A 12,246-nucleotide genomic window follows, 5' to 3' on the forward strand; every position below is an offset into this window, starting at 1 on the left:
TGCCTAGGGAGCAGCTGACATCATTCTCCTCTCCCAACTGAAAATTCCAACTGCCTTGCGGGGGGGGGGTGAGTGTGAGGTGTGGAATGGAGTGTAGTCCAATCAGCTTCCATATGTAAATGACCTTGGAATGCTGGCCGGGACTGCACAAAGCAGCCAATGAACCCAGCCAGTGTCTTCCGAGTGGCAGTTTTTTCGGCCTAACACTAAAGGGGCCAATTTTAGAATTCTGGCACCCAAAACTCTTTTATAATAAGGGAGAGATGCTACATGGTAACAGATGGAATGGAAACATTTTCACTGCTTTTGTTTTACCCCAGCTTGAAGAGAAGCAACACATACGACTAATAGTTAAAAATACCATTTTTGTCCTTCAGGAGTTTGGCTTTTATGGTTGCCTTCAGTTAGTGCAGGGGTCCCTAACATTTTTGAGCCTGCAGGAACCTTTGCAATTCTGAAACAACGTGGTAAGCACAGCCACAAAATGGCTAACACAAAGTATCTGTTGAAGGAGGCAAAGCCAGCATTAAAATGGCTGCTGTAGCTTACTGTCATTCACACAGTGAAGATCCTTGTGCCGTGGTAGGCAGCTGGTGGTAAAGCAATTTTTTAAAAAAATCTGCACAGCCAATCAAATCTCCAATGGCCAATCAGAAGCCTTGCTGGGTAAAAGCCCCAGTGACCCCACCTACTTTCTAAAAACACTCGGTGAGCACCAGGTAATGCATCATGGTGCCATGGTGCCCACAGGCACCATATTGGGGACTACTGAGTTAGTGCGTTACCTGTCTTCCACCTTTTCACAGATTAATTGGCAACCTGGGGTGTAGCATTTTTCAAATAGGTAGGCTCCCTTTCCTCCACAATACGATCAGTGGAGTGAGTGGCTGCCTCACTAGATAGGCATGCTGGAAGGACTATTTTCACTCACTGTTACTAAGTTTGGTAAAAAACAAAACACTGCCCCCTAAAACTGGTGGCAATTTTCATACCTTTTTCACCATGTGGTGGATGTAAAAAAATCAGTCTCCTTTGCCTGATTCACCTGAAACTTGTGGAGTTTTTTAAGAGAGAGAGTGGACTAGGTTTTCTGATATTTTGATTTCATTTGCCATGCAGTCATCTGATCCAATCTTATGAAAACAGAAATGGGACCCAACAAATCTTCACAGTATAACAACATTTCTGAGAATTCTTAAAATAAAAGCAGTCCCCATACTGGTGCATCCTCAAATGGATTAGTATGGTTGAAAGTAGAGAGCATATCACCCTTACACATATTTAGTCCCAGGAATTAAGAATTCTAGATTTCACCCTCCAAAATATCTAGTGCTATATTGTGTAATTAGTCTCCTAAAAATTAACTATAAAAATTAACTATCATCTCCCAAGAAAGCTTTAAGTAGTCATGACATGATAATGTAGAACACATATTTCAAGATTACTTCAACATATAAATAGAATAGTTTCAAGTTTCAGAAGTAGCATATGCTCTTCTCATTCTACTCTCCTCTAAGAGTATAAAGGGGAAAAAAATATAACACCTAACAAGGCATTTACAGAGTCAATACCCTGCTAAACAGTGTGAGCTGCATAGTAATTAGTTATTCACCAAGTGAAATGCATCTCAAGCAGTACCACTTCTGGCAAAAGTTGATCCTGGATGGGTTCCAAAAATGCACTGATCCTAGTACCAGGTCTAGAGAGAGAACGAGATTAAATGTTGCACAGTACATTCAACTGATATTTTAGCGTATTACTGGGCTATAAAAGTAGCCTTGCAATGTTAATGAATCCTTTGGTTGCCCACTCTTCCTCTCCAGCCCTGCTACTTCTGCTGCCTCTGAGCTCTTTTTCTGACAGGAAAAAAATGTTTTCCCCATACCAAGGAAATACAAAGAGTTTGGGATGCTGATAACCTTCTATACAACAAAAAAGGCAGCCAAAAGGTAAGGTAAAGGTAAAGGTTCCCCTGCTCGGAAGCCAGTCGAATCCAACTCTAGAGTTGCAGTGGTCATCTCTGTTTCAAAGCCGAAGAGCCAACGCTGTCTGAAGATGTTTCCGTGGTCATGTGGCCGGCATGACTAAACACCAAGGTGCACAGAATGCTGTTACCTTCCCACTGGAGTGGTACCTATTTATCTACTTGCAATTTCTTGCTTTCGAACTGCTAGGTTGGCAGGAGCTAGAACTAGAGACAGGAGCTCACTCCATCATGCGGCACTCGGGTCTCAAACTGCTGAACTACCGACCTTCCACAGCCTGCAGTTCAGCGTCTTAACCACTTGAGCCACCGCAGCTCCTAGCCAAAAGGTAGTTCTATGCAGAAAATGCACTAGAATTCTATGGTATTTTCAGAAGCAGCACAAGAAAGATGGGGGCAGGAGGGAGGCACAGTTATGCTTTTACCACTCAGCTGCTCATTTGAGGTGGTAATGCTAAAAACCAACCAATGCTTAGAATGTACCATGGCAATTAATATATGTAATCATCTTTACAATACAGCTTCCAAATAAAACCCTGTGCCACTCAATATAGTGCCAAATTCTCAATCCATGACAAGTCACAAGGCATCAGCGGTGGCAGCGGCGGCGGTGATGGTGGCAGAATGGCGATGGCGGCGGTGCAGTTCCTGGTGACCCAGCAGAGCAACATTGAAGGCGGAGCCTGGAAAAAAGGCGGAGGCTGGAGACCGTGGTGACGTGCGGCACAAGCACGGCGGAGCCATCTAGGACAGTAGCCGGAGCTACAGCCAACACGGGGCCACGCACCAAACGAGTCCTACCGGAGAAAGCCACCCGAAAAAAAGGAAAGACTGGCTCCAGAAGGGCACCAGGACGCCGATACCCAAAAAAGCCGCGGAAAGGAAGCTGGAGAACAACTAGCCTGGGTGCTGGTAGGCAGACACTACCCCAGAAACAATGTGGCCCTAGCTAGGTGAATGTGGTTAGAATTACTATGTAAACCGCCCAGAGACCCTTTGGGGTCAGGGCGGTATATAAGCCGAATATATAAATAAATAAATTTACATATAATTTACACACACACACACACGTATATATAAAAAAATCTGACTGGAGCAGAGGATAGCACAGTGAGCTAGTCAAACTGGATTAGCTTTAATCAGTATGGATAACTTCAGTCATATGTCAGTACCTCCAAAACCATATACTTGATTACCCCTTAAAACACACAAATGTTGGAAAGAGATTTAATAGGACTTTTTGACCCACAAACCTGAGATCTATGATCAGAAACTGAGATCATCATGAGTCAAATGTCCATCTGAAGAGAGTAAAGAACATTAAAAGATTCAACAGGGATGCAAGTGACTATAGTTATAGTTAAGCTATTGGTAAGCTGCCAGCCTTGTTGTTGTTCAGTCGCACAGTTGAGTCCGACTCTTCGCAACCCCATGGACCCGTTCACGCCAGTTCACATTCAAACTATTATTAACTCAAGTGTAGAAGTCACTGGAACAACAATAAAGTGTCCAGCAGGTTAAAACAAAGACTATTTCCCTATCATAAACAAATGGTAATGGTGCCGCCCTTCCTCTCATTAGACGTTTAGGATCATTGCTTAAGAACAACAAAGGCTGGTTTGGCAGCAGCCTTATATCTAAGATATTCCAGTGTTATAACAGATCTTATCGCTATGCTTTTATCATCTGAAAAGCTGTATTATTCTGTTTTGAAACCACTATTACCCAAAGAGGTTCTGAGTCTGAAAGCCCACACATACTCACAGGCACACTTACCGTATTTAAAACTCTGTTCATTCTTTTGGAGTTCACCACAACAGCAGCTCTTTACCATGTTAGCATGCTTGTATTACTGACTGCACACTTGCCAGCGACCCTTTATTGCATCACAGAAACTGATACTGCACCAAGTGCAATTGTTGGTTAAAAGGAGCAATTAAGATTTTATAAAACAGTTTAAAATAGAAAAAAAGAAACAAATACCATATATCTGAACAGTATGGTACTAAGTGATCATGCACGACTGTTGCAATGCTTCACTGAATTTAGGACTTTCAGAAGTCTTTGTGGAAGAGGAGAGGAAAGGGGCTTGAAACTGTTCCAAGGACACAGATTTCAGAACAGGCTAGCAGAATGGGAATGATGAAGGGATTTAATTATGTTAGATTTACAATCTATGCAAGAAGAAAAGCAACCCAGGATATAAAATATAGGACAAAAGCACAACCAGAACAACTGCCGCCTTTCATAAAAATAGTCTTACTCACTTTCTGAACAACGTAATAATTATTTCAGCTTTACAGATGAATGAAATATATAGGCTTAGTCATTTTACAATAATGTATTTACATTGCCCCCTGCCTCTACGATATGTAAATGTATATGAACACATACAGAGTGAGAAACATTTTGTTTCAGAAACCAGATATAGTTCTTGCCTTGAGCAAAATATAGATCTTTGTTAATGTTGTTTATTTTTAGGACAGACCTTAAAAAAAAAAGCGCAATCGAAGTATCTTGCTCCCCATGCAGAAAATTACTTTTGTCTGACCTTGCATGTAAACATATTACTCTTTCTAGCATTTGCACAGCTTCTTAGAGAACACACGTGAGGAATTTCAGACAGATGATACATTCCGGAAGAGGAACGGTTCCCAAACAGTTTCTGGTCTGTCATTTCAGACAGAACCGTTTTAGAACCGGTTCCCTACCGGAATATATTTGTAATTTCAGACACAAATGCTTCTGTCCCGTTTAGGAAACGGGGCTGAAGCGTTTTACCTGTCAACCGCTTCCAAGTAGTCTTCAGTTTCCTCTCCCGGTTCCGATGCGCTTTTTCCCGCTGTCTCCGGCTTTTTTTTAAACGTTCGCACTATAGCGCTATAATGGAACAGCATTATATCAACCCCAATGGAATGCCTGGAGTGTTTTGTTATAGTGCTATAAGCGGGAAAAAGCGGTGCAGTCTGAAATGGCAAACCATTTCAGATCCAACTCTTTACCGGAAGGGGAAAGCCATGTGTGAAATGGCAGCCCTATACCGGTTTACTCCATGACGGATCAAAAACAGCTTCAAAACGGGTTAAAAAGGGTAATGTGAAATTCCTCAATGTCTAAACAGAACTACAGGAAGAAGGGTGAATAAGTTTCCAAAATTAGTTGCCTGTTCTTAGTTCCCCCACTGCAAATCTATTTGCCTAACAGAAAACACATGCAAGATACAACCTGCTTTCTCAGTATCTATGTTACTCTTTCTTTTCTCCCCCTCACTAATAATTTTTGGTTAACACTGAGGGGGGGGGGAGAAATAAGAAGTACAAGGATGTTCAAGAACCAATAGGGCATCAAACTAAAACAAGATAAAACAAAATATATACATGTGGAGTTGAGGCATAGGAACTCGGGTCAGGATAGCTAAAATATATTAAAGAATACTTTAATTTGGAATGAATTCAAGTCATTGAAGTCAGTTTAGGTATACTTCAACATCCAGGGAGATTTTGTATTACTATTTGTTTATTTATTTCAAAAAAATAGAAAGAAAAAGAACAAGTGAAAAAACCTAAAACCCAATAAGTAAGTTGATTTTAAAAAAGAAAAGGAAACAATACATATAGACAAGGCAAAATTATAACAGCAGTGGTTGCAGATCTATACATAATTTTCTATAAACGATTTCCAAATATCTAAAAACAAGTTCATATGCAATTGCCATCTATATGCCATGTCTTCAAATGCTGATAGAGTTCTAAGGATCCAGTGGGAAGTGGGCTTCTATCTTTCCAGTCTTTCAGCTGTAGGACAGGCATGGAGAGTCCATTTCTGTTGACCATCGGTTAGCCTCCAAGAGATGGGCAGATAGTTTAAAAGTACATATGAATCCTTAAAAATCAATAAACATTCTAATAGAAAATTGATGTAACTTCTTCCCAGAAAAACTGAATGAGTGGACATGCCCAAAGCATATGTTTAAGGGATGCATTCTGTAAGTTACAATGCCAACAGTCCTTTGCTAAAGAGTTACTGTGGTGTCCAATACATCCTAAACATAGTTTTTTACTGAATCACTCTCAAGATCCACAGAGAGAGTAAGTATAGATTTTAAGGCCATCTAACTCATTCTGTTCATTTCTAAAACTCTGCTAATTGATATCAAATATTTATAAACAAATATTGTAGGTTTTGTTTTCTGCCTTGATTTGATTAAAGGTTCAAGAAACAAAGGGGATTCTGAGACACTTAATGCCTCAGGGTCATATTTAGATACCAACAAATGTTGCAATTGTAAGCACTGCCATTCTACAAAAAGTGACAAATCATATCTAGACCTCAGCTGAGAAAACAACAAAAGAAATCCTCATAATCTATCAACTGATCCAATGTTAAAATCCCCTTATCAGTCCAAGCCTTCCACAAAAAAAGATTTATTCCCAGTTTTTAGATCTGGATTGGTCCATAGTGTTAATTTAGAACGTGAAAATGGATCAAATTGATATTATGCCATAATACACCATTGTTTTCTAGTTGCAGAAACTGCAGGAGGAATGGAGTCCACTCTAGCATAAGTAAACCCTAATGGATTCCACTTAGAGAGGAGCACCAGACAAAGTGCCCTCCAAAAAAGCCCAACATGGACAGTACAACTGTAAGGAGAGGAGGAGATTCAATTTATACACTGCTCTTCACTACCTGAAGAAGTCTCAGAGTGGTTTACAATCTCCTTTCGCTTCCCCTCCCCACAACAGACACCCTGTGAGCAATGTTCCCTCTAAGCTATGGAGTCTTGTGAGCAAAAATTCTACTTTGTGAGCTGCCGGCATTAAAGTTGTGAGCCAGTGATTTGGCTACTGCATAAGTTAGTTTGCTCTGGAGCCATCCCTTCCTGAGCGAAGACAAAAATGTGTGAGCCGGAGGCTAAAAAACGGTGAGCTAGCTCACCCTAACTCAGCTTAGAGGGAACACTGCCTGTGAGGTAGGTGGGGCTGAGAGAGCTCTCTCAAGAACTGCCCGTGAGAACTTATGACTGACCCACGGTCACACCAGCAGCTGCATATGAAGGAACAGGGAATCAAACTCGGTTATCCCAGTCCACCAAACTGGCTCTGGAGTGATCCCAATAATTAGTACAAGTTAAAAAGCATGCCTGATGATATAAACTAAGATTAGGGAAACTAAATCCTCCTTTATTAAATGGAAGTTGCATCCTCCTTAAAGAATCTGGGGCAGTGAGGAACCCCACATAAATTTCCAAAACTAAGTATGAATTTTATGACTATATCTGCAAGGTATATAGAAAGAAATTGCACATAATGTATAAATAATCCTAGGTATAATATTCATCTTGAGTGTTATTTACTTTGCCCCATAGAGACAAGTTTAAAGTCTGCCTAAACCCAAAGATATTCCAGCAATTAGAGTACAGTCATGTGCGTATTATCTCTAGGAATCAGTATTCCAAGATAAGTAATGACATCTGGGCACCACTGAAAATGCCCATAGTCAAATACACTCTGTGACACATTGTCTCCCATGATATATTGACTCCCAGTGGCATCAGCTCAGATTTTGCCCAATTAATAGAAAATATCAGTATACTCCTATACTACTTCTTAGCAAAAAGGAATTAATAGAATATCCAGACAAGTCTCCAAAGGTATTAATCATATTCATTAATGCAGGAACGGAAGACTGATGTTCCAAAATAAATAATAAAAGATCACCCAAATAAAGTACATTTTAAGTTTCAAAGAGATACGCGTAAAGCCAAGAGCATTATTATTTTGTCTAATGACACAAGCCAGAGGTTCTACGCATAATTCAAAAATAAGAGGAGAAAGAGGGCAACCTTGTCAAGAGGGAATGGTGTAGAAAATATGCCATTAGTCAGCACCCTGGACCTGGGAGATGAATAAAGAATTCTAATCCATTTCAAACATTCATGAGGAAAACATCTAGGGAACTTTTAAGTCTACCACAAAACAATTAATTTGCAAGTAATCTCAAGGAAAAATTAAACAAACAGTAGCAGCTAATGAAGCTTTCCCCCCCTTTTATGTGACAATGAGTTTAGTAGTCAGTGATATGTAGCAGGCATAGCAACTTTATGAGACTTTAGGAAGACTTTTTAGCCTAGGGCTTTTACAAATGTTCTTTTAGTACCAACAGTGCTCAGGGGACATTTTGTTCTCGAAAATCCAAGTAGCTTTCCTCAACATAACACATTAATTAACACAAATTATCCAGATGTCCTTCCTAAAGACCGCATATCCTATAGTTAAAAATAATCAAAATGCTGTTACTAAGGAAAAATACAATCTCCACCTGCTCTGCCCCACTGCTTTGTGATAGTGAGTGCTGTAACTGATGATAGCATAATGGGCTACTGGATTATGTCCATGCTATCCCTAATGAGCACACCTCTTTTATGCTGGCCACACACCTCTGAGAATGTTTGCCCACTTTATGCCATGCTGTCCAGAATTGGATACAGCACTACAAAAGATTTCTGCACGATTTTTACAAGCCCTCATTCAGCATTTTCCCATAAGCATGTGATTCATCAGAAGGAGCCATGAATAGACAATGTTTCCAATATACTAAATCGGTCCATCAAGGTCATTATTGTCTACTCAGACTGGCAGCAACTATCCAGGGTTTCAGGTTGAGGTCTTTCACGTCACCTACCATCTGATCCTGATCCTTTTAACCTGGGACCTTTTGCATGCCAAGCAGATGCTCCTACCACTGAGCCTTAGCCTCTCCCAATGCATGCAGAGAACTGTGATCCTATTTCCCTCACTTCTTTAACACCCACTGTGAGGTGCACAAAAGAGGCAGACTAGACTATCTCCAGAAAACTGAAATAAATGTAATAAAAAGATCCACAGGAATGTGAATGGGTAGGCATAGTCTTACTTTACTACAATTAAAAATATTCCTGGATGAGCACTGCTTCCATATTCACACAACATAGTTACTTAATTATTTCTAGTAATTTTTAAATTAAAGATTATGTTGAGAAACCCAAGCACTGTTTCCAAACAAAGACCATTCTCGGTGTAGTTCTTACTGCTGGTGTGAATGCAGAGATATCTGCAATGGGAACAGAGGATCCCCATGGAAAATTTCCCTGCACTTTCCTTGACTCAGCCTTCTGTGACTGCCATTTCCTCCTATGCCACCAAAGGCCTTAAAAAAAATCCAACCCAACAACAGTATCTATATCATTACGGTGCGATAACTTTATGTGCCAATTCCCAGCTTTCATTATAAAAAACAGTCTCTGGTTGCAGAACTGTAATGTGCAGCCAGTACCTTTCCCCTTAAAACTTGGCAACTACTAGGGCTAAACACTTATTGTTTTTTTAAATGAAAGCTGGGAATTAGTACATTGTTGCAGTAGACAGTTATAGATATGGCTATTACCAACTTTATCAACCATGACAAAAAGCACGCCTATGTGTGGTGTACCGCACAGACCAAGGAAAATTGCACTGATGTGGGCAAAGAAATGAGCACCTTTCCATCTATGCAATGTTCAAAACCGCTGTGATTGCAATTTTTTTAAAAGGTCATATCAAACTAGATTTGAGAAAGATGCAGCAAAAGTGGGGGAAACATGGAAACAAGTCAAACAGAGGACAAGGTCAGGTGGATACTCTTGAAAACAGCACTGCAGTAAGGATCCAAGGCAGAGCAAAACTGCCATGTGGAAACAGACTGAGGTGAAATTATAAAGAGTCTAAATTATTATGAAATACGTCTTCTTATAGGTGCGATGGAACAACCTATGGAATTTGCTTCCCTGAGGCTTTCACCTAGATAGAGGCCTCAGAAAAGTGCGGGGCTTGAATCTCATTCAGACATCACAACCCATACTGAAAGCTTGATTCCAGTAATAGCAGTTCAGAGGCCCAGAGAGGCTGGTGCCATTTCCAGCTTTTGAGGTCCTGAGCTACAAAGATTATGAAACACCAAAAAGTTAACAATTGTGAGGCCCTGCCTGAGCTTGAGGCCACAGGCCAAATGGCCCTCCTGCCTGGCTGGGCTGTGATAGTTCAAAATCTTATTACACGCTGGCTCCACCAGTCTAATCATGGAAAGCTGTGCGTGCTAGCATAGAATAAGAGGACATTAGGGTGGATAAGAACCCACAAGGTAAACAATATGCTGAAGAAAACACAGTATTGTTAAGACAGCTCATCAGCAAGAACAAACAGTAGCAGATGACTACTTGCCAGGTGAGGAATCTCTGCTTTCTTGAATGAGATTCCCATCACAGCTTGGAAAAAGTAAAGCATCTTGGGGCGCAAGACCTTTTTTGAGGGAACTGGTATGGAGAATAGCAAATCTGCTGCCTTGTAGGCACGCCTCTCTGAATTAATTTGTGCTCTACTTGTATATTTGTACATAGAGCAAACATTCTAAACACAACAAGGAAATTAAACCTGGCATTGCAACTCCTGGAACTTCTCACTGTGAGAGACTGAGAGCACAGAACAGCACTGTATTTCCTTCACCTTTGCATGTCAACGCAGACTGATAGATCTGGAGACAGATAGAACAGGAGCTCAGCTAGCACTTTTGATCATTTCTGCACTAGCTTCTCTGCAGGATTAGCACTTTTCATTTAAGGCTCTGCCCTCTAATCTTACAAAGGTCCTAACCAGCAGCTAAACTCGAGCTGCAGCCTGCCAGAGCAGTACAGCTCCAAGAACTGCTGAACTGCGGAGGCAAGTGAACCAGCACATGCAAATAGGTTATCTGGTGTTTGTTATAAAAAAATGCTACCAAATGCAAATTACATGATCACTCGAACATAGCAGGGGGGGGGGGCATGGGTGCGGAGTAAAGCTGAGATTCAAGGGCATCCATCACCGGCTTGAATCACTCCAAAATAAGTCGGAACTTGGAGGAAGGAGAGGGGAGGGAGCAGAAGAACTGGGAAAAGGGGGGAAACACAGAGGAGGATTGGACTGCCATCCTGTTTGATCCCATTTAAAGGGCCGAATTTTATTCTTTTTTTAAAATCTAAGCACCCAGTCCATTCGCAACCACGGCTCTTCCTTTGCCATGCCTGGGATACCTGTTATGGAGCAGCTCGAGAGAAGGCAAAGGACTGGGCGAACGGGTGCTGGTGCAGTCTTCGGCGAGAGCCAGGATCCTTCGCGGGTGTGCAGTTTTGCACGTGAACACGCCCGCACGGATTCACACAAAACGCGCACATGCCCCCAGCCTTCCTAGTAAGCGTCCTCGCCCTCGCTCCGTGTGCCGCGCGGCCGACGGCGGTGCCCTCCTTCTCCCCACCGCAGTGCCAGGCCAGCTCTGCTGCCACTGCCAGCGCCTGGTTTCGCCGCAGCCCCCTCGCAGGCTTCCCTGCCCGCTTCACGGGCTCGGCGCGGAGCGGGTCCCCCCCAAGCAAGCAAGCTGCCCGCCGGCCCTGCCGTGCCGCTCCCTACCCACCTGGCCGTAGTAGGGCTTCCTGAGCCAGGCCCCCGGGAAGAGCCTCCTCGCCATGGCAATGGCACATCCCCGCAGCGGGCTCTGCGGCGGCGCTCTCAGGCGGGGGAGAAGGAGCCGCTCTCCAGCCCGGCCGGCCCCAGGCAGGCAGGCAGGCAGGCAGGCGGGGAGGAAGACTGACGGGCCACCGCCACGACCACCACCAGGCTGCGTTGCCCGCAAAGGGGCTCACACAGCCCGGAAGGCAGCAGGAACGTGCCCGCGCGGGGCGGGCGGGTCCTCGTGCTTCGTCCCGCCCCTCTTGGCAGCAACTGTCAGAAGAAAGGAGGGAGGGAGGGGAAGAGAGCCGCCGCCGCCGCCGCCGCCGGTCTTTCGGCGCCTCAGCCTTAAAGGGGAGGAGGAGAGGCTGCTCCCTTGGCCCGAGGGGGGATCGGAGTGGGCGGCACCCCGCTGGTTCCTGCCGACGCACCAAACTGCGGCGTCTTCGTCTTTCTTCCTCCCCAGCTTAAAGGGGAGGCTTCCGGTTGCAAAGGGTCCCGCCCACCGCCGGCATCCCCCTCGGAGACGGTGTTTGCGTCCCAGGGGCTGGAGAAAATGTTGGTGGGAAAGAGGAGGAGGCGTTGTTTGAGCACCCTCCCTCCCGAAGTGATTTTCAGCCACGTGTAGTGTCTGCTGTGGAAGTAATTATGCGGGCGTTATCTGGAGATGCTTCTGGCTAGGGGAACAGGAGTGCCCCTGAGCATGTTGGGAGCGCGGTTTTTTTCCCCCTTTCAGACTGCCCAAGGGAACGATGCATGCATCAG

General features: G+C 43.4%; 1 protein-coding gene across 1 annotated transcript in view; it reads right to left on the reverse strand.

Annotated features, from left to right (window-relative positions):
• The window catches only part of FAM69A (family with sequence similarity 69 member A), a 24,623-nt gene extending 12,890 nt beyond the window's left edge, over positions 1–11,733 (reverse strand). The window contains exon 1 of the mRNA XM_015421464.1: positions 11,447–11,733. Within this exon, the coding sequence (XP_015276950.1) occupies positions 11,447–11,500 (54 nt within the window). The 5' untranslated portion in view covers positions 11,501–11,733. The remainder of the gene's footprint in view (positions 1–11,446) is intronic.
• Between the last annotated feature and the right edge of the window lie 513 nt (positions 11,734–12,246).

This window comes from Gekko japonicus, unplaced genomic scaffold (genome assembly GCF_001447785.1).
Source record: "Gekko japonicus isolate JY-2015 unplaced genomic scaffold, Gekko_japonicus_V1.1 scaffold911, whole genome shotgun sequence".
In the NCBI taxonomy this organism is placed as follows: domain Eukaryota; kingdom Metazoa; phylum Chordata; class Lepidosauria; order Squamata; family Gekkonidae; genus Gekko; species Gekko japonicus.